The following is a 25,457-nucleotide window of genomic DNA, read 5'->3' as shown; positions in this document are numbered from 1 at the left end:
GGAGTCAGTTACCTCCCCGTCAAAGACATTTTGGGACTCAACCCACTGTGCCAGACTCTCTGGTGACTGTTTTTCTTGCTAGAATTTGGCACAAAATGTAGCTTCACGGCCAAGCCCTTGGATACAGACTGACTCTCAATCAGAGATGAGTCTTTTCTTCCCCTTTATAGCAGCATATGCACTCATGCTTTTTGGGAACAGTTTATGGACAAAGTGGTAAATATTTGAAAAATGCCAATCTGGGGTTTCTGAACTTGCCATGGGTTAGATCAAATGATAAACCTTGTATATCATTTGATATATCAAATGGTAGCCCCACCCCACCCTTTACTCCATGGATTCCTGAAGTGTGCCACCTGTGAAGCATAATATTGTAGCATGACCTTGGGGAGACCTTGAGACTGTGGGCCTACTGACAGTACTTAATTTAATTCTGACTCAGCCCAGATCAGATAGGAGATATAATAATCATGTTGGAACATTTGGACATCTATTCCCTGGTATAAAAATTGGACAGTGCTGGAGCACACTTAAAAGTTTTTTGTTTGGAGTATGGCTTTAACTAGATTAAAGCCATGCCTGTCGTAGTTATAGACAGATTTTTGCACAGATGCATATTTTCGTTTTCAAAGAGAATCAAAGGAGACTATTATACAATGTATTATCTGCCAGATTATTAGATGTGCATATTCCCAGGTATTTGGATTTATAAGTCCACTGCAAGGGATGTGTTGCAGGGCGGTTTTAGCCAAAGTTTTAACATGTGGATAGAAAAGATATCGGCCCACATGAGTCGGGATCTGGTAAACCTGGCTATGTAATCGCAGAGTGCCTCTGACGTGAATGGGGGAAGCATTAACGGATTCCCCTGTTAGCCATTGCGTATTGGGACATGCCTGACAAAGAGCAACCTTATTGAAAGACCTGATATGAGCATATTCCAAATCTCCACACATGTTTGAGGTCAGTCTCTTTTGTCTAAAATATTTTTTGAGTCCTGCTACTATAGAAATAAGACCATTATCACATCCCATAGTATAGGTGGCCCACAGTCTCTGCATTTGAGGAGAATATGCCCTCCCATTGTACTACTAATACAGAACTCTTCCCCTATATGCATTATCCATAACTGAACCATAATCTGATTGGGCTTCCAAAATCTATCCCCTTGTGGCATGGAGAAATCAACCCTGAGCAGCTAGGGGGATAGGCCAATACTCCACACTGTTGACCAAAGGTACCAAAGAGCAGGACTAGGATCTATGGGAGTGAATTGTGGTATGTTGCAGAAAACATAAAATTGGTCAGTATTTGGGTGCCTAGCTCTCTATATATCCACTAGTTCCATTGCATTAACCCAAAAAAAAAAAAAAAAAACAGCTGGACTGTCATGGGTCATAACTTTCTAGCAGCTTTTTATCCATTGCATTATTAAATCTCCCATACAAATAAAAGATCTAAAAGTACTACTGTTTCATAATACTACTGTTGGAGTAATATAAACTTCAAGTATACCAGTGGAGGAGAGTGTATCAGCGTACAAATAAAAACAAAATAGCCCATAGGATCCGTTTGTGCTTGCTCTAGCATGAGGCAGGACTTTTCCCTGTTAAATACACCCCTGGAGCTCGACAAATGCCCAGCATGATAGAACCAGATAACCCATTTTTAAATAACCCACTACATTACTGTGAGCAAGGAACACAAAGTTAAACATAATGGGCCTGATTCATCAAGGCATGCATTCTGAACGCAACATGTATTTGGTTATAAACACACGTAAATCATCTGTACTCCCGAATAAAAGAAGGAACGGATCTGGAGATACGTGCACGGATGAATTGGGGGGCAGGTTTGCTTTGCTCGTCACAAGATGCTGCAGGACACATCCAATGCCTGTGGAATATACATTGGCAAAAGAGCACACAGAAATAAAAACCTATTATATTATTAACAGGTAACATTAATACAAGCATTGATAACAAAACAGGTAAATAGAATTTTTTTTTTTATTTTTTTTTCCATTAAATATATTTATTATGATGTTTTACATAAAATATATTTTTCAAGTTGATTGCAAACACATGTAATAGCATACGAGACTGTCATCACTACGGATCAGGACTTAGACTAGACCTGTAGCTGGAGCAAGAGATACAGCAGAAAAACATGTAACTTTGAGATGCCCAAAGCTTGATTCAATGATGGCTGCATGTGCTCCAGTTTGGTGTGCCCTCACTATACATTGACTACGGGCGAACGTCCCTTCGCCACTCTGTTCACTCCCAGAAATCGCAGACTGTGGTAAGTGTCCTTTGCGTACGTAGATGTAGTAGATTTTGGGCATGTGCAGAGTGATTTTGCATACAACACGCACAAAATTGGCAGATATGTGCCTTGATGAATCAGGCCCAGTAAGTACAGTTATACAAACAGTCATTTTGCATGCATGAAAATATTACATAGTGTGTTATGCAGTGCATGAAGAACCTTCAGTGGCCATCCTGCTCTCCCGTCATAAGTGCACCCTCAAACCACTTCATCTCCTCATGTGGAGTAGCAAAGAAATGAGACTACCAATCTCAATCAGGCCGGTTATCACATGAAATAAGGGAGTTGTAAATCCTTGAGTCTCCGCTTGACCTGGGTAAACTGGGCATAGTTGTTTTACACCAGCAAGATGTCAGAAAACACCACCAACTGCTGATTTCTCATATTTTAATTGACTAGCCAGTCTCAGGATGGTATATCTGTCCCGATTTGAGCTAATTTAGCCAAGAATGCCTTTTTGGCAACACTTGGCTCATGCACATTTCCATGAGATCCTCAGGATTACCCCCTTTGACCCTGTCATGCAATCCCACATCTCAAGTTTTTCTGCCTTCATAGGTGCTGTAATGTTCTGTCTCACCAACACACGGTCTCATTTTTTAGGGGGTTTTGACATGTCAAGGTAAGATCCAATTGGACTACACCAATATTTTCAGTTGCTAATTTTTTTTGGAGGAAAAACCTGCCTGTTGTATTTGGTGCAAGGAAGGTTCACTTCCACTTTATTGATCTGTAGGTAAGGATGTAGACTGAGACTGTGAGGCAGGCTGCTGCTAGTGCCCGGTGTTTGCAGAGGCTAGCCTGACAAATCTCTCCAACCAGGCAGCGACTGTGTTGTGGTTACACTTGCCCATATTTGGTAAATGTGCAGGGAGCATTCCAACAATTAGAAGGAGGAATGCCACGTGACCATTTCCCAACAGAATTGGTACAGACAGTACCAGATAGAAGGTTGCACGGGAGAGAAGGAATAAAAGGCCAAACTGCACATAGCCAAGGCCCTCTAACCACAGTCACCACTGTGTTTTAGGCTCTAGGACTCTCGACTTACAGACATACATTTTTTCTAATACATTCCAATATAAGAATTGCAGAAATAGTTAATTGAGCACCACCCAGCTGCTTTGTTATCAGACATAACACCCTCTTATTAGCTTCACTCTCAGCAGAACTGTATATGTACAGAAAACAATTCATGGCTTTCTAGGGATAGAGGAAAATGAAGGGACCCTGGTATAAACCTCCCGTCCCCCACACCAGAGGAGGGCTGTCAGTTCTTAGGCCGGGGGTGCAAGACTTGACTCTGCAGCCTATTAGGAACGTTTTAGAGGAAAAAAATGCAGGTAACCCAGTACAGGTGGCCCACTATGGGACCAGACCGAGACCCTGTCCCACACGCTGTATGTTTTTACAGAGCTTCAGTTAACAAGATATATAGGCTAGATAGTAGTAGTAGCTAGTTGCAGTTCCCTCTAAACTACCCTTCCCTGCAGAGATACAAAAAAATATTACATATGCTTAAAATAGCCAATTGGAACCTGAAGTTCTGAGCACCACATACTTTCTCTTGCTACAGCTTACAGCTAACGCACCATCTTTGCAGGGCGCTGGCTCCTATCTCAGGAATATATGACTATATAGTTTCTTTGTGTCATCTACCCTGGTAATGGGGAGTCTATCTGCTGCATAACACACAGGGAGTTCCTGAGTTCACAATACACACAAGTAAGGGCTTTTTTAAGGTTCCATTTCCAAATGCAGAAGGCTCAGGTTATAAAACTATATGGATTCCACCAAGGGTGGCATAGTTTAGGCTAGCCTGACAGGCCCTCCCCGGATGCTTTTATTTGTTGAGGTATGTGAAGGAGTAGGCCACAGGCAACCACCAGGCAGTGCTGAGATTAACAAAGTCATGCACCCCCAGACAGAGGGGCTCACTGCCAATCTGCGGGTCTTTTCCCCTGTATAGGGAGCAGTTTCTGGACGGCGATGGTTGCACATATAGTGAGCCCCACTGTGTGGCAAGCTCTTTATGATGGGAGCAAAGTCAGAGGTCTGCCCTGAGGACACTTCCAGGGGTGACCCAGAATCAAAAATTATCCACAAATATGTAGAGATAGGGCTGCAAAAACATATTTAAAGGATGGTTTTCATGATGCTGGAAAGCAGGCAACAAGCTGCTACTCCTTGTTTGACCAGACCGTGAGTCATTTAAAAACCATTTTATATAAAAATTTATTATAAATCACCAGTAGTAGCATATAAAGAAAATTGGGTCCAGGGATTGAAATAAGGGGCCCTTTAATTCTTTTAAAACACAAAACCATTGATGAGGTAAATTCTATATGAAATAATTTAGTATGGTCAGTAGTTATCGGGTGGTTTTATTTTTAGGTTTATTTATTTTTTCACTAATCTTCTTACTGACTTGGCAACCTTGGATATGGTTGGATGCTTTCCAAAGTACGTTATATGGTTGGATGTTTTCCAAAGTATGTCGCTTGTTTCTTTAGTGTGTGTCAAGAGGGACACTTGTTTAATGAATCTAAATTCGGAGAATATGAAAATAAAATACAAATGACTTCATGAATATGCTGCGTTTTAGCTTGAGGCAGATTGTGTACAGTATATGACATGCTGAGCAACTGGAGATGTCCTGGGGATGGTGAGGAGAGTTAATAGATGTTCTGCCTTGTATTTAATGAATATAAAAGTCTCACAGAGCATCATGTTGGTGTTAAGCCATACCATACTCAAAAATCTACCCCTTCACTACAGTCATACAGTTTAATTGGTTATGATCCTCCAATAAATTCAATTTACTCCAGTTTGCTTTTGCTGTCTTAGCTACAAGCATTTTACACTTTACTATTTGAAGCCTTCTGAAGTCGTTTGTCATGTAGGGGATTTTGGTTGTAAAGTTATTTTACATTGAGATGTAGATAACATTCCTGTGCGTATTGTCCGTGTACAGATACATGGAATGCATGCTTGTTTTCACATGCAGGGCACCTGGATCATCACGTCCTTCATATAAAGTGACTTTAAGAACTCTTTGATTCAAATCAACCCAGTTTCAGCTACAGGATTCCTGCAGCTGATTAACCAAAATCTGATGCTCTGTGTTAGGATCATCTTTGCAAACAGCATATATTGGATGTTATGAATAACAACTAATGTACCAGACATAATTCCCCACCGCTATCACTATGCAACATGTTCTCTCATATCTTCTAATATAATCCGTTTCACCTAGGACATAATGTGCATATGCTGTGCTGAATGCACCTGTATATCTATCGATTTTCCAATTGCTAAAGGGATAACACCAATTCACTACAGGTGGTGTTGCCCTTAGCAACCATTTTTTTTGAAGTACAGTTTTTGGCAATTAAAAAGTAGTGTTGTTGCCCATTGCCAACCTATGAGATATCCATTACCTAGTTTTATTATCTCCAATAACTCTGTACATTTGCATTGTGTGAATTGAGTCATGTTGGATGATATGTGCTCAATGCAGACAGTAGTTGGCTTCTTTAATCTACACTTTGTGGTGAGTTCATCAGAATAGCTGTTCAGAGAACATTTCGGTGTATGAGTAAGAAATCAAATATTTTTGTAAGGTTGTTTATTTTTTACAAATTTTTACAAACAGTCTATCCATTAATCTCCAGCTATGGTGGTTGTGTATGTAGTTTAGTGAAATGTATTGCCATTATATAAAAAAAAAATTTGATAAGCATGTTAGTCTTCTCTATAACTTGTGTCCAAACAATGCTTTAATGATGTGCTTTCATGAGAAAGGCAATAGAAAAGTTGTTGATTTAAAAATATGTGCAGCGGTTATTATTGTGCTGTATCGCTGCCTGATGTGCAGTAACACAACATGATCATTAATAGGAGAATGTGTTTGTTTCAGAGAGCGCAGGCTGCTTTGCAAGCTGTGAACACCATACATTCTGGAGGTCTGACTCTCACAGGTGGTCCCGGAGGTGAAGGTTTGGTGTTAACAGGACAGAGTCCTGTCCTCAGACTAATTGTGGAAAACTTATTTTACCCTGTCACTCTGGAAGTTCTCCATCAGGTATTTTTCTTATTATTATCATCATTACTAATTATACTTTATTTATAGCGCACCAACATATTCCACAGCGCTCTGCAGTCAGATAACTATGCTAATCTGTAGAGTTTACCATCTATATTTCATATTACAGACTCACAATCACGCACACCAGAAGCTGATTACCCTATCAGTATGTTTTTGAGCCATAGGAGGGGTTAAATCTAATGCCCCAGCACAAAGAGACACCAATTTACTAACCTGCCATCCATAATAAGCATGTGAATTTAATCCAGCTGGTTTGTACTCATTATTTTAATTTCCAAAAAGTCGTTGATTTAATCACTTTTGACTGATTTGTTATAGATGTTCACTATTGCAAGTTGCTTTCTACCCAAGGGTTGAGAATGAACACTATTTGTAGCTCTGATAAAGAACCTCTTACAGTTTGCAACCCATTATATTGGCACCATGCTTCTTTGTCACTGAAAAATTTTAATTGCTGTGCAGTTGTTTGTCAAAGTGAGCTATTTGGCTTTACTTTATCACCGGTTTCCAGCTGGAGCCTGTCCCTAATGGAGTAAGTGCATACCTGTATTCTGTTGTGTACTGGGAGCTCTACCAGTGTAGTCTTTCAATAACCGGCTCCTGAATGTTTGCGAAAATTTACAACAGAGCGAATGATAATAAGAACGGATAGCACTTTCTTTCTTTTTGTCCATTCTTCCCGCTAGCCAGCAAAATGAGGAAACCTCAGCATACTATAAATTTCTTGTAAAAATATTCATGAGCCTCAACTATGATAGCAGATGCTTATAACTAATAGTCATGCTAAATTGTCAGATGGTTTGTAAGAGCTGCTAACCTTTTTGTTTTTTCTTTTTGTGATTCACTAATTAAGCATGGTGAACATTAATGTGTAATTTTTGCTGTAAACAAATGCTACGTGTGCTTTTTGTAATAAGCATAAATAATACACAATATACGCTTTACCGAAAAAGAAGTATCTCTCTCTTACCATTATGGTGTGTTATACAATCTGTGGCAGTATTGCAAAAAAAAAAAAGGAATTACTTTTTACATCAGAACCAGCAAAGGCCTAAAGTCCAGCACAAACATTACAGACACAAGCATTATCACATAGCTTAGTATTGCAACCTCCCATGCAGCCTCATAATTCATCAATAATAGTATTGTTCTGCAATATGCCATCGGTGGCACTAATGCTTCATAGTATGCTAACAGTAGCAGTATTGCCCTGTAATATGGTGACCAGTGATTCGGTCAGCAGTTGTACTATATATGGGATTTATTATCCAAATAGCCTTTATCCAGAGATTTTCCAAAACAAGAGAGAGAAAAAATTAAATACATGTTGCATCCTACTCATTTATCATACCACCTCCTATAATCACTATGCCAAACTCTCCTAATCAATTTATTATTAGGATGCCAGGAACAAATATTTTTGTAGTAGTGCTCCAAATTGTGGAAAATATTCTTATGCTGAAGACCCTAAAGTTGGGCTCACATGGGTCAATTAATCGGTGTCTAATTCAGACACTCAAATAGTCCTATGAAGGACCTGCTACTGCGGATGGAGGATGTCTGTACACAATCACTGGCAGTAGACCTCTTCTGGCAGTATTTGCCAACATGCCTGGTAATGATATAGTCCACTACTATTGTCATTTGCCCGAATTTGCTGCCAATATTGCAGCATATATGGCCAGCATAAGTGCCACATCTGCTACGTAATAGATTCCATACTGTGTACAAACAAACATCTTTATTACAATATCTTTCTTACTAAGTATTTTATTTTAGACTCCATACATTTTAAATATTACCTTCACATAGAGTTGCTAAAATGTTGCTTTATTTTACTTTTGGGTTTAATTTTTTTCTGAAATGAAAGAGTTGGAGACATGTACTATTGTCATGTATGGCAGACATGCTTCAGATACTTAATACTTCTCAATTGTTCTCCACATCACAGATATTTTCCAAGTTTGGAACGGTATTGAAGATCATCACATTCACAAAGAATAACCAGTTCCAGGCTCTGCTTCAGTATGCTGATGCAATGAATGCACATCACGCCAAAGTGGTAAGGAAAGCAAATGACGCACACTTATTACAGAGGATGGGGGAAAATAACAGTTCTTTCTGCATGTTTTATGGTTATTCCTGAAATTTGGCAGCCCTATGCTCTGTATTATCCCAGCTACAAAGCTGCTTTGTATAATAAGGTGGCTGGTAAACAAAGACCTTCAGTAATGAATGCGTCTGAAATGTTCTGGGATCCAGCTGTACAATGACTGACCTATTTTGCAGTATAGAGATAAGTGGCAGTGCTTGTGTAGACGATGGACAGACAATCTATCTACTTTAAAGCGCTTTCAGAATCGATGGTCTTTTTATCTGGACTCAGTTTTGCAGACAAGTGGTTGCACAGGTCTATAATTCATTATATTATTCGCTAAATTTTAGTTATTGGTTATAAAATTACTCCTTGTAAACCACCTTTTTACGTTTAGAGGGCAAATTATTATTGCATAGTGTAGATTGTTCCTTCTATCTACATTTCACAGTTTTTAAATCAGCCATTTTTTTTAATTACTCGCTGCACACTAGTTAATTTTCCAGTTTTTGGAGACTAGTGGAGCAATTCTCTTAATAGTTATTTGACCCAGTATGTGCAACCCTAGGACATTAACCACAAATTAGTTAGTCCTTCTAAGTAGAACATTACAAAATAGGAATGTTTCATGTGTATCAAGTCCAGTTGCCACTGATTTCAAACGGTGGACAGCTTTGGAGATGGGTTACAATGCCTATCTTCACTCCTATGTGGCATTCATATTTAGACTAATATTATAGAGGATAAACTTAAGTGAGAAATGAATTTAACATCTATGGAGGACATGGCGCTTTTGGTGCCTTATGAACAATCATTGTATTATTATTGTACAATTTCTGTGTTTGCTTAATTTGCAAATAAAATGATCAGACTGCTAAGTAACCTTGAATTGGTACAGAATCTGAGCTGATTGCAACAGAAGTTTGTTTGCTAAACCATTGATCGCTTTTACGATTTTACTTGTGTAAATATTGACCATGTACCTAATTAGTCTTCAGATTCTTATTTCAAACCTCACAAAATATTCTCCCTATCTTGGTAGTTGAATTGTTATTTTCACCAATTTTGTTATAACATTCCTTTTCCTGCCCGTATCCTTAATATAAGACATTTCTACTAAATATTGATACAACGGATAATATTGAAAATGAAAAATGACCTGTTTTCCCACAGCAGATGTGGGTTTATGAGTGAAGTATATGGAATGTAAGGGACTTGTGTGTTAGTCCAGTGAGAGAGGAGTTTGATTTACATTAATAAAATTGTATTTCTGTGAGCAAAAATGTGTCCCATTAAATTCAGCTTGCGAAAAATAGGTTTGCAAAAATACATACGTTTTTCAATATCTTAAGCTCTGACTTGATATTAAAAATGTATTCTGTTTATCAGTCTAAAATAAAATAAACACCATTCATAATGATTATTCTTTATCAATCACTGCTGGGGAGAAGGCAATGCAAAACATTTCTCATGTATAATACGCTAAACAAACCACTGTCCTTGCAGTTGCAGAGTTAGCCCCAGGGATGTTCTATGGCTCCCTGTACAAACACAAAGTGGGTTCCCTTCAATGGATTGTCTTTTATATTTTATAGTATTTTAGATCAATGCAAATGTATTTCTGCTTATAATTTAATGGTTTACAGAAAAGCATTACATGCATCTTTTCTATGGGATTTTGTCAAGAGACATACACACGCAAATAAAATGATAGTTTGGCCACAACCCAAGGGGCGTGCTTTTAAAGCACTAAGCTGCCCTATACTAGGCGGCACATACGATACCTCCCAAATTTCCACCAGCGGGACAAAACAGTTCCAATTGAGATGGGAAGACACAGCCCTCAAATTGGGACTGCTTTGCCTAAATTGAGACAGTTGGGAGGTATGCTACCATGTTCCTTTTAGAAGACCAAGGCACACCGGTGTGACCCTTGGATCACACTAACTGATATCCTTTTGGACAACCAGAATTGAAAAAATTCTATATCTGTTGTTTCAAGTATTACATTTATAGGGGTGGGTAGTGGACATTCATGGACCCAAATACAGAGGGCAAAACAGTGTTCACACACACAAATTGAGGATCAGGCACCTTTCAAATACTATGTCATAAGGCCTGGATCACTATAATTTCTTAAATGAAGACTACACCATAGACCTATTTTATTGTCAGGAGGCCTAGGTATCAAGCCCTTACAAAACATGCAATTTGGACAATTGCTATATTTTAGTAGCACCTATACTTCATTCCGGATATTAGGGAGGATATATCCTTCTCACTTATTTTTTAAAAAAAATCACTCCCTATCCTTTCTTTTTCATGAGCCCTAATTTTCAGTAAGCAATAGGCCCTCGGGGGAGGACTGTGAGTCCTCTTCTGAGGAAAGGACTAGTTTCAATCCTTGCTCTTAGCCACATTTTCTCATTGGTGACCAACAGGGAACTGAGGAAGGGGCAAGTCTGCAGTCAATGACTAACCACTATAGTCTAGGATTTTAGCACCCTTCATAGACATGCTGACAAATACAGAGGTTTTTTTTTTGTTTTGTTTTTTACTTGTTTTATTTGTATTACAGTTTTCTAAACTAAAATGCTATAATATGCCAAATTAAAAATCCTTTTATGTGTGTTGTATTATTTCCCTTTAGCATTGCACCACAGATTTTGTATAGAAATAAGATGATACATCTCGCACATACTGTCTATGTAGAGTATGCAGAGGAAACTGTAAATTTGAGACAAGATAATTGAAACTGTGTACAGCCTCTAAGGCGTAAATCTGTCAAAGGGATAAATTAATTGCTTCACTGCTGGGCTCTAGTAGGAAGAAGTTTTATATCTTCAGCACAACAGGATGGCTGTATAGTACCACCATCAAATACAATACTTAACTGCACCATAGTTCCCCCATAAGAGTATAAAATGTCACATAATACAGTAGGTCACCATACAAAGTCGTGTGTATAATAAATCTCTATCTCTATCTCCAGAGATATATTTTATATTAAACACTGCATTTGTTTACAGTTGAGCTTCACTGAAGGAGTTGCTCCAGACACTGGTCACCTCAGTAATTTGCTAATTGAGTACTTTGATTAGCTTCCACTTCTGTTTTAGTTCTTAATAGTATATGATACTGTGCATGGAATGGATTAAAACAGCTTATTTCCTGTTGTTCAAAATGGGAAACCCACTACCTCTGTAGACTAATCTTCAGGTCACCAGCCAATCTGGCTCTAATCAGGCAAACAAACATTTTTAATTACCAATGTCCATGACACATTTAAGTGTCATGCAGCAACAGTTGCTAGAATGCCAGAAAACACATGGATCCATTTGTGATTGTCATTAAGGGGGTAATGTTATGCTTCCTCCTTTTTCTTTCATTAAACCTCTTTTATGCCTTTGGGGTGTAAGAACTAAAGCACATAAACTGGAGATGGTGCAGATGCCAATAAAACAGTACTTGGCTTCTATGAAATAGCTTTCAGGAAGCTCCCAACTCTTTAACACTGCTTGCTCAAACTATCAATGATAAAATGGAACACATAAATAAGAAGATACCACTCTCATTTATATACAGAATAGGAAAGTTTTATGCACAAATAGGTAAGACATTGCACCAGATCAATTTCTTCTCCTTCCTTTTATACTTAATTAAGAAGAATAGTGTTACCATTCATTGTAGCAGATTCTAACAACAAGTAACTGCTTTGGACCAGAAGACTGATGGAACGATCTATTTGAATGTTTTATCCGATAGTCATTTGTCTTGTACTTGCACTAGATAAAATAACAGGGTTTTACCGTATGCACAGATAGTCATAACTACACCATGTAATGTATATGAATGTTACTGTTGGCTTGCTTATATGAAGCAACTTGCAGTTTACATGTAGTACTGTAGAGGGTCAGGAACTTGCAGTATACATTTAAGCAAAAAGGGTTGCAGGAAGTAAAATATAAGTGGAAGTAGGTGGTTCATAATATGGTGTGTGTAGTTTAAAGCAGTGACATTTGGACACATTGCAAAGTACTTTATTAAATTATCCCCACCCTCATTACATCCTCCCATTCCCGGTTACAGGACTTTTTTCGGGCTGCACCCACTCTATGGAATTCTCTCCCTCGCACAGTAAGACTCTCCTCTGGTCTACAAACTTTCAAGCGTTCTCTGAAAACCTACCTCTTCAGACAAGCTTATAATATTCCTCGGCCACCCTCTTAACCTCGCTACCTTTAGCCTGTTACACAGTTTCACGCGGGACGGCTGCCCCCTGACCAACATTGTTGTGTGACGGGTTCATTTAGCTTATGAGTCACTTTTACCTTTGCAGTCTGGCTGGGCCAAAATGCAAAATGTAGACTTAACCTCATGTGTCAATCTCCCATTGTCCCATAGATTGTTAGCTTGCGGGCAGGGCCTTCTCACCTCTTTGTCTGTTTTACCCAGTTTGTTTATTACTTTATTATGTTTGTCCCCAATTGTAAAGCGCTACGGAATATGTTGGCGCTATATAAATAAATAATAATGATGATTATCCCCATGCTGCTAGACTTGGTGAGGGATTTTGTATTCTGAATAACTATAATAGGAGCCTGGAAAAGGCACATGTGAATGTCTAACAGTCCCAACTGGTTTGTGGAGATAATCATGTGCTGCTCCCTCAATCTCTGCATCATTACATATAACTACTACAGTGCTTAGAGCTCCTGAACACCCCTCCCCCAAATAGGTTAACAGTTTCATTTGTTAATATATAAATATATATATATATATATATATATATATATATATATATATATATATATATATATACACACACACCTACATACAGTGGTGGAAGTGGGTTAGTATACCGCCACTTCTACTGGTTTATTGTAAAGCTATCGAAAATTCCATTCACTTAAATTTTTCAAAAAGACAGCTGTTGCAGGTGCTTATCCTTAACATTGTATTTCTGTGTGTATCTAGCAAAAGGAAAACATGAGATATTAGTTCATATTTTGATCAAAACATTTAAGCCTGCATCCCAGCATCAAGGGTACCTCATTATATGCAGGTCATACACTGACCTATATGCTTTAAACACCATTAAAATGCAGTTTAGATCAGATGAACTCACCTCCCAGGTATACAGTTACATTTAGCGAGGACTGTCTTGTGATGAGCCTTAAATAGACTTGATGGACAGCTGCCAAGACAACATAAGGCAATATTTTTAGACAAAACCAGAGAAAAAATAAGCCTGCGCTCTGTATATCCCATATTATATATGGTACCAGCTGCATGGCCAGATAAATGCCCATATATAATACAAAACAAAAAGGCAGCTGTTGTCTGCCCTTATTCTTCACATTGCATATCTCAAATTTTCTATACCGCCCCTTCTAAATTTCCATCAAATTTAGAAGAGGTTTGTGTACTACTACCTTTTTTTTTTTTTTTAAGTGATAGATGACTTCTACCATTTAACTTGCTTTTCTCTTTTACCCAACTCTACATAGTGACACTGCCGACGTCACAGGTAGTCCTGCCCTTAGTGATATAATCTCATGGGTGGGAAGTTGTTGCCTCCTAAAAAAAAATTATACTCCCTTTCTCAAATACTTTGTGCAATATTCACTGATTTCATTGGTTACAGGTTGCTCCATCAACGCCTGTACAAATAGGAGATAAAGATTGCAATGAAAACAGAAAAGTCATCTGACCCATGTGAAATACTCTTTGAAATAAAACAAATATTTCACCGTCCATGCTCTCAACGAGAACTTTGTGGAAGGTGAATCTTGCCCCAATCCAAGCAGAATTCTGAAGGCCTGCAAAAAAGGGTTGTCAATACTCATGAAACTGGACATGGCTATAAAAAATAAAATAAAACATTGCAGCCCTCTTCGAGTGCATGAGAAAAACACTGAGCAATGTGTAAAGTAGAGAAAGGTTGCACGCCAAAAGAAACATAGCTGTCCAAGTTCTAAGAGGCTATTGAAATAATGTTCTCCTGAAAAAGGCATTAAAATTATAGTGCTTAGAAACAACATTCTTGGAGAATGCAAAAATCTGCATTACAACAATGACCCTCATCTCATCCAAGGAGCATGGCATTGAGCGTTTCATACAATGCACTTAACGGTATGCTCCTTAGTTGGCATGAAATTCTTTGTTGTAATGTTTTTGTTATGATTTGGTTCAGTCATTAAGTAAATGATTGTATCAGTTTATTAAAAAAATATATATATATTCTAATAAGATGAGTGAACATTAGATCGTTGTGTTTTGTAGCACTGGTTTACATAAATAACAAAAGATGTTTTCATTGACATCAATATTAACTATATTGAGCAGTGATGAATTCCTTTTTAAAAAATTATTTTTGTGTTTGTGCTGTGTTTTAGTATTTTTATATAACAAGTATGATCAAAAATAATTAATTTGCTGTTCAGTGTCATTGCTAGTCACATTGGACAAACCTATCCCCCAAAATCCGATGATGCTCAGTCCAACAAAGGGAAATCTTCTCCAACTGATGAGTTCTATATGCCGACACCCAGGGAATATTCAGACTTCCATAGCACACTATTACTGTCACTTAGCTTACGAGTTACTTGTCTGCAATGTACGTTGTAATAGCTATCTTTTTTTTTTCTAATGCTACTTTTTTAAATGTATTTTTGTTTAAGGCTCTGGATGGACAAAATATTTACAATGCATGCTGCACGCTGCGCATTGAATTCTCCAAGTTGACAAGCCTTAACGTTAAGTACAACAATGACAAGAGCCGAGATTTTACACGCCTTGACCTGCCTACTGGAGATGGACAGCCGTCCCTTGATGCCACAATGGCAGCAGCTTTTGGTAAGAATTGGATACTTTTAAACACAAATGTTAATTTCACTCAAGTTGAAGAAACTTGAAGATCAAATTTGCACTATTCATCAATAAAGTGATATCACCTGGATCAGTCGTTCAAATGGGGGTGTATATGGTGGTATGCCATACTGCCACCTTTCCTACTGACTTTATTATAAACTATCAATTTCCTTTTATTTTCTATACCGCCACTTCTAAGCTTCCACTTCAACCACTGACCTGGGTTAGAAAAAAAACTTTAAAACTGAGAAAACATTTAAATGCTTGAAAAACTCTTTGCATAGAATGTCCAAATAGAATTTTAAATTTGGTAGAAAATATTGTAAGCGATGTGGGTGCTACCAGAGAGTCCTGTTTGTGATACCAACTCTTATGGAAGACGAGTCCTTAATTGACCTGGTGTTATGCACGTTTTGTTGCTATCCAATAACGATTGTCGAATCTCGATTTGTGTTTCCAACGCACAAATATTTATTCTCAAAAAGTAGCAGAATAATTCAAGCAAAATAATAATAAGTACAGCCGTTACTTATCGCAGGCGCTCTGGATCCAGTGAACAGTCATTCAGGTCTGAAGTCTGTGGTCTAGATGACTGAACACTAGATGAAAAGCTCCTGCTTATATGCAAACAGAAATACAGTAAAACAATGCAGATTGTGTGGCTTGCTTCTATTGGTCCAGGCTTCAGGAAGGTCCAGGGGGTTGCAGATCATAGACTAGTTCAAACTAAAGAATCCAAAGGTGGGGGTCATCTCTCCAGGGGGTGTGCTCCGTTCTTCCCGCCAAGACTCCAGTTTCAACTAGTCCATTAGCATTTTATAGTCAGCATCATATTAAAGGTTTACACACACACACACACATTATAATTATTAGTAAGCATAGTAGCTTCTTAGCATACAAGCAGATATCAACTTTTGCTCAGGACTCAACAGCTTTGCTCCTGATGTCAAACTGTTGAGGTGTAAATCTGAAATCTTGTTACAGGAAGAAGTATGGTGGTAAGATGAGGATGTGTGTGTAAGCTGGGCTGGTTCAATGGACTGTGGATTTTGAGAATAATGAATATACCTGTTGTGGTACTCTCATAGTTGTCAGTGGTAACCACTTATTCAATACTTCTGGAGAAAGTGTCACAAGCTTGATGCAGAGTTAAGCAAGACTTTAAATTAATAATTCTTTAAAGTAATGATATCTCTATAGGACCTTACTGATTCTATAACTTAGTCTAAAAGTATAAATAATGGTGTTGATATTCTTACAGTGAATCATATAATCACTAATTCCTACTCTTCCTAGTATTCCCTACTATTAGACATACACTGTGTTTGATTAGTAAAATACTTGTATACTATTTTTTTTCTAGGTCCTTTGTCCAGAGATATCATATAATTATTAAAGTTCTGTTTCACTATTACTGTATCTAGAATTATTTCATTATGATGCTTCAGTCTGTTCTTCTTATGTTCTTAATTTTTTGCTTAAATGTCCCCAGTGACTAATAATTGTCATATATTTCTACCAACCTTATGCTTAATAAATGACAATTCAAAACCCTTACATTTTTTTAAATTGATGCAGTGTTGTGCTTCCTGTTGTTCATTCTCTTTAGTCCTGTCATTTCTCTGTCATGAAAATGATTATATGTGTGCCTGACAGAAGTGTCCTGGGCATCATACAGTCCATGTTGTCAGGAGTAATTTCTGGAGTTTTGGTTTGTTTTTTTTTTTAAGTAATTATAAGGATGCTAAAGCCTCTATTTATCCGACCCTGCATTTTAAAGATTTTTGGCAGGTTTATATTATCCTTTTGTCCTCATATCATTCTACCAGTATGCCTGCATTTACTGACTTTCATATGGAAATGTTAAACACTTGCATTAATTTGTATTTCTTTAGTGAAAACTAACTTAATGCAGAACAGCTCATTATGATGCATATCATCCATTTATATCCCAGGCCTTATTATCCCATCATATGCCAGCGGGGTCCTGTTGTTTAACATGCTATCAGCGGTGGTTGTTTCCAGACTACTTTTGCACTATGCTGTGTGATGACAGTTGCAATAATGGCAGGATTCATTAATTGTGCTCCCAGGGAAGTGCCTGGTTTCTAAGAATTATTTTGCAGTTCAGAAATTCTTGAAAATGCTGTGTCTAAGATCACATAAGTGCTCATTCACTCCACTCCTCCAATTCTAATGGTAGATTATTTGATCTTTTACACTGCAGTGCTAGCAAATAGAGATGCCATGCATCATGTAAGATTGTAAAGCCCAAAACAGCATAACTTGGTTATGCACAAGTTCAATTGAGCTTCATGGGGTAAATTTAAAGGCATTGTTCGGATTTGAAAGTTGTCATAGAGCATTTTCAGTGCTCAAAAAAATATCCCCTACAGAGGTGATGTTAGCAGCTATTTTGTTTGGAGTGCCATGTAGTCAACCTAGAGAGCACTGGTTATTCAATATTTACCTTCTGAATCTGTGTAATCAGCCCATGTTACTTTAGCCCATGTTACTTTAGCCCATGTTACTTTAGCCCATGTTACTTTAGCCCATGTTACTTTAGCCCATGTTACTTTAGCCCATGTTACTTTAGCCCATGTTACTTTAACTGAAAAAAAAAAACAAAACGTATACAGGAACGTTGGGTAATAAATGGATTTTTTTTAAAAATGGAATTTATTAACCAGTTAATACCCCCTAGTGTGTCATATGGAGTAGTTTTCTACTGGTCAGGATGTGTAAACAATTAGAGTGCGAGTCTCTTTGCAAAACATTTATACACGCCGAATGCCAGGGGAGCTATTTATTTTGGGGACCAGCAATTCTCATCACGCCTGGAAATCAGTCCTGATCATGCACATTTTATCCTGCACCTCCTGGTCTAAATCTTCGCTAATGTTTTCCTTTTTCTATGCCTTTTAAGGTGCTCCAGGTATAATTTCCTCACCTTATGCAGGAGCTGCAGGATTTGGCCCGGCTATTGGCTTCCCTCAGGCAGGTGGGTGTAATAAAATGAATGTCTCTTTCCTGGATTATAATCTGATACTTTCATAGAGGCACTTGGGAGAAATTTGAATTGTGTTACATATTTAATTTTTTTTTATGCTTGTTTCTAATTATATGTAACAGTGCCTATATTAAGATATTTAATTTAGGCACTGTCCTTTCTTAACCTATTTAGTTAAATATATGGAAATTGTACCTTGATATTATTGACTTGAAGTACATACAATTTGACTAAGTCTAATAACTTTTTTCCCATTTAATGTTCTTTCAGAATTGAAACTTGTATCATTGCCTTATTCAAGAATGGCTATTATACTGACAAAAGGAAAATATATCGGAGATTGTTTTAAAGCAGCTGTTGTAGTTTGCTTTTTTGGGGGACTGTAGTCATTATAGAAATTGCATGTATTGTTCATATTTCCGAGTAGAATAAAGGTGATCACACAAGGCAATCTCGCCTGTCAGTTTGACCATTTGTTGACCGAATCTGTCATTTTGCTATACAGGTCCATATATGTATGCGGACAAATCTGAAAGATCTGACTTTTTTGGCAAACCACAAGATAATCGAGGTCACTGGTAATACGGTTTGGAAGTGATCGCCTACAGTACACTGTCTGATGTGGTCATCTTATAATAAGATTTTCAAGCCATCACAGTTGACTTTGACCCTGTTTAGGTGTTGATTGTGATCTGCAAGAATTTTAGACCCATATATGCTGAAAAATTCCCTTAAGACATTTTGCCACTTTATTATGTTTATACTTAATTGGTGTATTACATTATAGTCCAGTTTTGCTTTCCTACAGCTGGACTGGTCAGTAATGATGGCTTTTACCAAAGTTTAATTCAATTTTTTTCACTTAGGAATGTTGTCAGACATTTCAGGTTATAGTGCTACCAAATGTAATACTATTTAGTGAAAACTGATTGGCAGTTGCAGATTGAGTGATATTCCATAGCTTCCTCTTGACCACAAGTAAATTTGATTCTGGTTTTGTTTGAGACTTTTTTGCAGACTGATGCTTCACATCTGCTATTTATGTGGCATTTGGCCATGCTGAGCAGTGTGTAGTACTTCTACAAATATATAATCCAGATGACACGTAAGCAACCCCAATAAACTTTATCTTTTCATCTGCAACTGAAAGTTTGGAAGCCAAGTTTCCTATATGTGGTCCGGATGTAATTCTATGTCTAAAAAACTGCTGTTATTGTTAAAATATATATTTTTGTTAATTTGGTTTACAAAACATTTAACTATGATTTGTCATTTACTTAATATGGTTGTAAGTTACATATTTCATCACTTACATTGTGATCATTAGTGGAAATCAGAGGAAAATGCAAATTTTAGGTTTAGGAAAGTTAGTAACACAAGTATGGGCAAAATAATGTAGCAGTTATCAGGATCTTTTATGAGCCATGGAATAGTTTCTTCCTTTTACTTCAATACAAAGGACTTCAAAACGTTAGATGCCAACAGTAATTTTTATTTTAGAGGTATTAACTACATGACTCCTGGAAGTTTTCCATCCATAAGGTATGGTAAAAATGAAAGATGATTTAGGTATGATAGATATAGAAGGTTAGCATGTCGTTAAAGGAACTTGTGTGTAAATGTGAAAATACTGTTGTTTTTATGTTCTGTCTTTGGATAGATGGTGGAAGACATTTGCATTTGTTTGCATTTAGCAGGCAGTGGTTTTCATTGATGCCTTCTGCTCCCTCCACTTCTCTCCCAAATAGAGATTAGTAAATAGTTTCATGGCAGAACAAGCATTTTTTAAAAGGTGAAACATCATGGCAAAACGTTCTTTGTCTTGCCATTCAGCAGTTACAAAATATACAACATTTCCCAGCCAAATTCAGAATGGGGGCAGATCCAGAAACATTCTTGAATTTTTGCTCCTCTTTATTCACAACCTCTTCCTCTTTAATCAAATTGATAAGAAAGGTAAAGCACTTCCTACTTACAATCAGGAAAGAGACTGGAGCAGGGAAAGGTGAGACCGTTTTAAGCACACACATTTGTATTGGAGAAGGATTTTTGATTTACAAACACAACAGCGGTGGTGCTTCAAATGGGCTGTTTAACTTCCGGCACTATCACAGACTGCACAGAGAGAAATTATTCTCAAATATTTATATGTATTTATTCCTTAAAGTGCATTAAATCCTGTTAATGGGATTTTTTTAAAAAATATGGTTATTGTGCAAAGGAGATCTCCTGAATAAGGCCAGCAGAGCCTGTAACTTAATTACTCAATTGCGCATACTCTGTGTTCTGATAGCTAAAAAAGTTAACACTTCACCACTTGCATTTAAATGATCATCACAGTCAAGCAGTCTATCTCCTCTAAATAGGCTATAGCCTAGGTTCCCAAAGTGTGCGCCGTGGCTCCCAGGGGCGCCGCGGCGCTGTCACAGGGATGCCATGGCCAGGAGGAGGGGAAACAAAACTTACCAATCCGGTGGCGCCCGGGAACCAGCACCCTCCTCGCTTCTCACTGAATGTCGGGCGTGACGTCATCACGCCCGACATTCAGTGACAAGCGTTAGGAGAGAGGATGCTGGGTCCCAGGCACCGCCAAATTGGTAAGACAGAAGAAAAGGCAGAAGAAATAGAAGAAAGAAGGCCAAGTATGGTAAGTAAAGAAACGGAGGATAATGGTGATGGGAAACAGCAATGGAGGGGCAAAAGAATGAAAGAGGGGGCAGAGAGAGGGTGCAGGGGCCACAGATTGTGGATGCAGGAGGGCACAGTTTGCTCAGGGATGCAGGAGGGCACAGAGTGTTTGTGCGGGGATGCAGGAGGGCACAGAGTGTTTGTGCGGGGATGAAGGAGGGCACAGAGTGTGTGCCGGGATGCAGGGGGCACAGTGTGAGTTAGCTGTAAATTATTCTTTGACAGAAATATAATTGAAAAACATATATAAAAATATTCTTTTCCCTTGGATTTATGTGTATTATTTTTACATACAACTAAATAAGTTTTTCTGTCCTGACCTAAATACTTATTACGTTTTTTTTAACCCAACTTCTTATAAAACGAGACTGCTTGGTAATTATTTTGGAGGGGTGCCTTGAAAAAATTATGGAGACTCTTAAGGGTGCCGCGAACTGCAAAAGTTTGGGAACCACTGGGCTATGGATTTGTTTAGCGCAATAAGGACATCAAATTAGTAAATGGAAATGTAATATATTACCGAATATAAAAATTAATAAAGATGACATACAACATACAGAACCCCCCCCCCCCTGCCCATAGACGTCACAAATTTATCTGGTGCATGTAAATACCCTGCTGGGTACTGGCATAGAGTGTCACAGAATAACCCAGGCAAAAGTCATTCCTGATGTAATACTTTATCAATTCATATGTAGCTGATTCTCTTGGGATTTGGGTCATATTCCCAACCACTATCTATATAGCAATGTGTGGCCAGTTTCTCTCCACTAAAGATGGTGCATGATGATCTCATATTTTGTATTTAGAGCTAGATGTCCAGCATGGACCTTCTAAACTTTTCGTTTTACCTCACCTCCTCCTGACTTTTCCTTTTTTAATTTAGGCCAACATTCCAGTACCAGATGACTGTCATTCTTACTGGCAGAGTTACTGGGTTCTGGGAAAACTGCATGAGCTCTTTACCAAAAGCTTTTAAACTGACAGGGAATATATATTGTTACCCTTTCTGGCTGCAATGACTTTTCACTACAGCTTGTGGTATTCCGAAATTAATAGGCTTCAGAAGTATTTAAGAGACATTCTAATGTGAAGAAAGCTTTTCAACTTGTTAGAGACACATAATCACTTTGAAACAAATTACATAGTTATATAGCTCTGTCCTGACCTATTTTATGGCTGCGTTTATATGGCCTTGTGGCATGTTTAAGCACACTGTCTGTCTGAGACAAACAGGCTAGGAGATGGAAAGCCCACCTCTCACACTAGTACTTTGTCAGCTTTCATTCCACTGGAACCCCTACCAAATGCAGCTGGGACTGTTACGCACGATTAACAAACTAGCTTCTGTAAATATCCATGAATGTCCGTGGAGCGAGGATTCAAATCATAGCTAGCAATGACAGCTGTACATAAAAATACATTGCTTAGATATGCCTGCATGTGACTTTCTACAATAACATTTGAACAAGTTAATGAATTGTATTGCGTGGTGTTTTTTTGTTTTTTCCTCTTCCAAAAATATTCCTTGTATTAATACACAGAGCCCTTTAATCTTTGTAACAGTATCGACAAAGTCTTATGCTTGCCATCTCGTGTACTGAAAAGTGATCACATTATTGGGGTTGAACTGTATACGCTGCAGTGTTTTCCTTAGAAAAATTTGTCAGCCAGGTGGAGGCAGTTGTAATACTTTGCAAAAATGTTGGAGGTTAGTGCCCACACCTGCCAGGGCTGGTGGTCAGTGGTCTAACACACTGCTGGCTGTAGTGCTCACTAAGTGCCTGTTATAATAGGAAAAACAATGGTTTATTCTATTATAATAGGACTCTGCTGGACTTCAATAGCCAGGTGGCAAGTAAAATCAGCTGGGTGGAGTACCTGGGAAATAGGTGCTGGGGAGAATACTGCACTCAATTAAGAAAAGCAGCAGATGCATGTGTTTTTTTTCTTTCTGTATATTTTAGATTGCGTTGATTGTATCATCAAGTGTTACCAACAGTGGTAACAAATATTATAAGAGTTATTTATCATCCAAAAATTATCAACAGATAAGTCACATGGTGATAGAAAAAGAACTCGTTTGTGTAAATCAGGTTTGCTTTTTTTTTCCCCTTAAAATGGTGTTTATGCAACTTTAATGTAATTGAATTCACACTGAAACATTCTTGCTGCAAAGTTTGTTGAGAATCTGAAGGAGGGAGGATGAATGGGGTTGAAGTACTTTTAAGAACTCTGACCCTGTTTTTCCTTAATGGCTATCACAATGAACTCCACCCCACCCCTCTACTCCACTCAATGCACATTCAGCTTTCATCAAACATTGATAGGAGGAAGTATATGCTGATCCGTATATATGAGGTACTCTTCTACTACTGCTTCCACTGTGCCCCTTGTCCAGTCCCTGCCCGAGGAAGTGAATGGTGATTTGTTACCCACTAGCCAATCACTGTGTATAGCAATTATGAGGAGGGTAGCAATTGATAGCTAGAGTAGATGTTTTAGGGATTGGTTTGAGAGATGCTGGGAACATGCATGTAAATTTTGGATCACATAGATACAACTGTAATTTTTCTTTGGCACTGATAAGTGTATTCTAACAATCTGTGCTGAAATATGTAACTACATCAATAGTGATATGTATGTAACATAGTCAATAAGGCTCCATCATTTACTCCTGTGGTGTATTTTCTTTTATTTACCCAGGGCTTTCAGTCTCAAGTCTACCGGGAGCTCTTGGACCTCTCACTCTCACTTCTGCCATCACTGGACGTATGGCAATACCCGGCATGACTGCTATTCCGGGACACTCTGTTCTACTAGTCAGCAATCTAAATCCTGATGTAAGTCACTTGTCTATTCTAAATGCAATATTTCTGTAGTTTCTGTTCACGTCTAGAATCGTATGGAACATGGCAACCTATATTACCTATATTACCTATATTTCATATGGATTTCTATAAATTCATGACAAATTTAAATGGGCCCGAAACTGTAAAATATTTGAAACATTGCTCTTTAATTTAGCAATCTAGTGTATGAAGCTTTTATTACTCTCCTTTTCTGATCTTTCCACAGGTAATCTTACCCCATGGGCTATTCATCTTGTTTGGTAAGTCATTTTATTTCTTTGTGGAAGACCTTTTGGAAGAACTGGTGAAGTTGATTTTCTTTTTAATATTGTTACCTGTAATGAATACTTGTCAGAATCTAGGGTCTTGTCCGTAACACGTTTGCGTACACTCTGTTGGGAGTACCTTACAACTGACATTAGTTGTTTAAATTAAACAAGGAGAGTACTACGTATTTGCCCCTACTTTTTCTCCATCCATGCTTACCGTATATCTCTTCAGCACCCTAACCACATATACTGCTATTCACATTTCAGGGGTTGGGGAAGAGAGGGAAACAATGTTAGCACATTATTAGCTCTGTTAGTTCAGCTTAGCTGAAGAGAAGTTCTCTTTTATCCCATTGATTACAAGGGTCCTAAGCTGTTTCTGATTGGTGTGCAAGGCAAATGAAATTGCATTATTTTTGTATTAATGGTGAAATCTCAGCTAATCATTTTAAAACTGTATGTGCAACATGAATATTGTGCACGCATGGCAAAAACGTGCATCATTGTTGACAGCCCCAATGGGGCAGGGACTGAAGTGAGTGCGTTCTCTGTACAGCGCTGCAGAATTAGTGGCGCTATATAAATAAATGATGATGACGGTAAACTTCAACTCTACAAACTAATAGAAAGCAGATTTATTTCAACATTATAGTGCAAGGGTGTGATAGACTGATGTGAGTGAGTTCTCTGTACAGCACTGCGGAATTAGTGGCGCTATATAAATAACTGATGATTATGATTATTGAAGGGCAAATGATTGGATGCATCAATTGTAAAAATTTAGGTTCTTTAATAAAAGCCAATAAAATGGGTTATACGTGATGATGTGATAGAGAAAATAATATCTTTCTTCTTCAAGATAATTGTAGCAAGCATTTCTTGAAAAAATGTTGAAATGTACAGTGTCCGTATTTGTTTTTTTTTTATTTCAAAATTTAATTATTCATAAGTTTCTTAAATATTACTGAAATAATCAGATTTTGCAGTTCAAGTTCCAAATACAATTTGACTACAAAGTAAAATCAAATAAAACCTTTATCATAACGTTGTAACTGTATAAAACTCTGGTAGCTTCTTAACAATAGAGGTGAAACTTCTAATAAAATGTAACCCATATCATAGTGTTCATAGAGGGTAAAGCCAGACCATGCTGTATGTGCAAGATTATTGAGCATTTTCAATTTGTGGGTTTTGTTTTTTTTTCTTTTGTTTTTTAATGCTAGCTAAAGCA

The 25,457-nt window shown here is 37.8% G+C and overlaps 1 protein-coding gene across 9 annotated transcripts in view; it reads left to right on the top strand.

Annotated features, from left to right (window-relative positions):
• The window catches only part of PTBP3 (polypyrimidine tract binding protein 3), a 127,487-nt gene that overhangs the window by 89,782 nt on the left and 12,248 nt on the right, over nt 1-25,457 (top strand). For all 9 annotated transcript variants that reach the window (XM_075210952.1, XM_075210958.1, XM_075210951.1 and 6 more), the window contains 6 exons: nt 6,251-6,415; nt 8,391-8,501; nt 15,218-15,392; nt 18,334-18,408; nt 23,812-23,948; nt 24,184-24,217. In XM_075210952.1, coding sequence (XP_075067053.1) covers nt 6,251-6,415; nt 8,391-8,501; nt 15,218-15,392; nt 18,334-18,408; nt 23,812-23,948; nt 24,184-24,217 — 697 coding nt within the window. The remainder of the gene's footprint in view (nt 1-6,250; nt 6,416-8,390; nt 8,502-15,217; nt 15,393-18,333; nt 18,409-23,811; nt 23,949-24,183; nt 24,218-25,457) is intronic.

Source organism: Mixophyes fleayi, chromosome 1 (assembly GCF_038048845.1).
Source record: "Mixophyes fleayi isolate aMixFle1 chromosome 1, aMixFle1.hap1, whole genome shotgun sequence".
Classification (NCBI taxonomy): Eukaryota; Metazoa; Chordata; class Amphibia; order Anura; family Limnodynastidae; genus Mixophyes; species Mixophyes fleayi.
The sequence above is the reverse complement of the archived record's forward strand: the minus strand, read 5'-3'. Positions and strand labels throughout refer to the sequence as shown.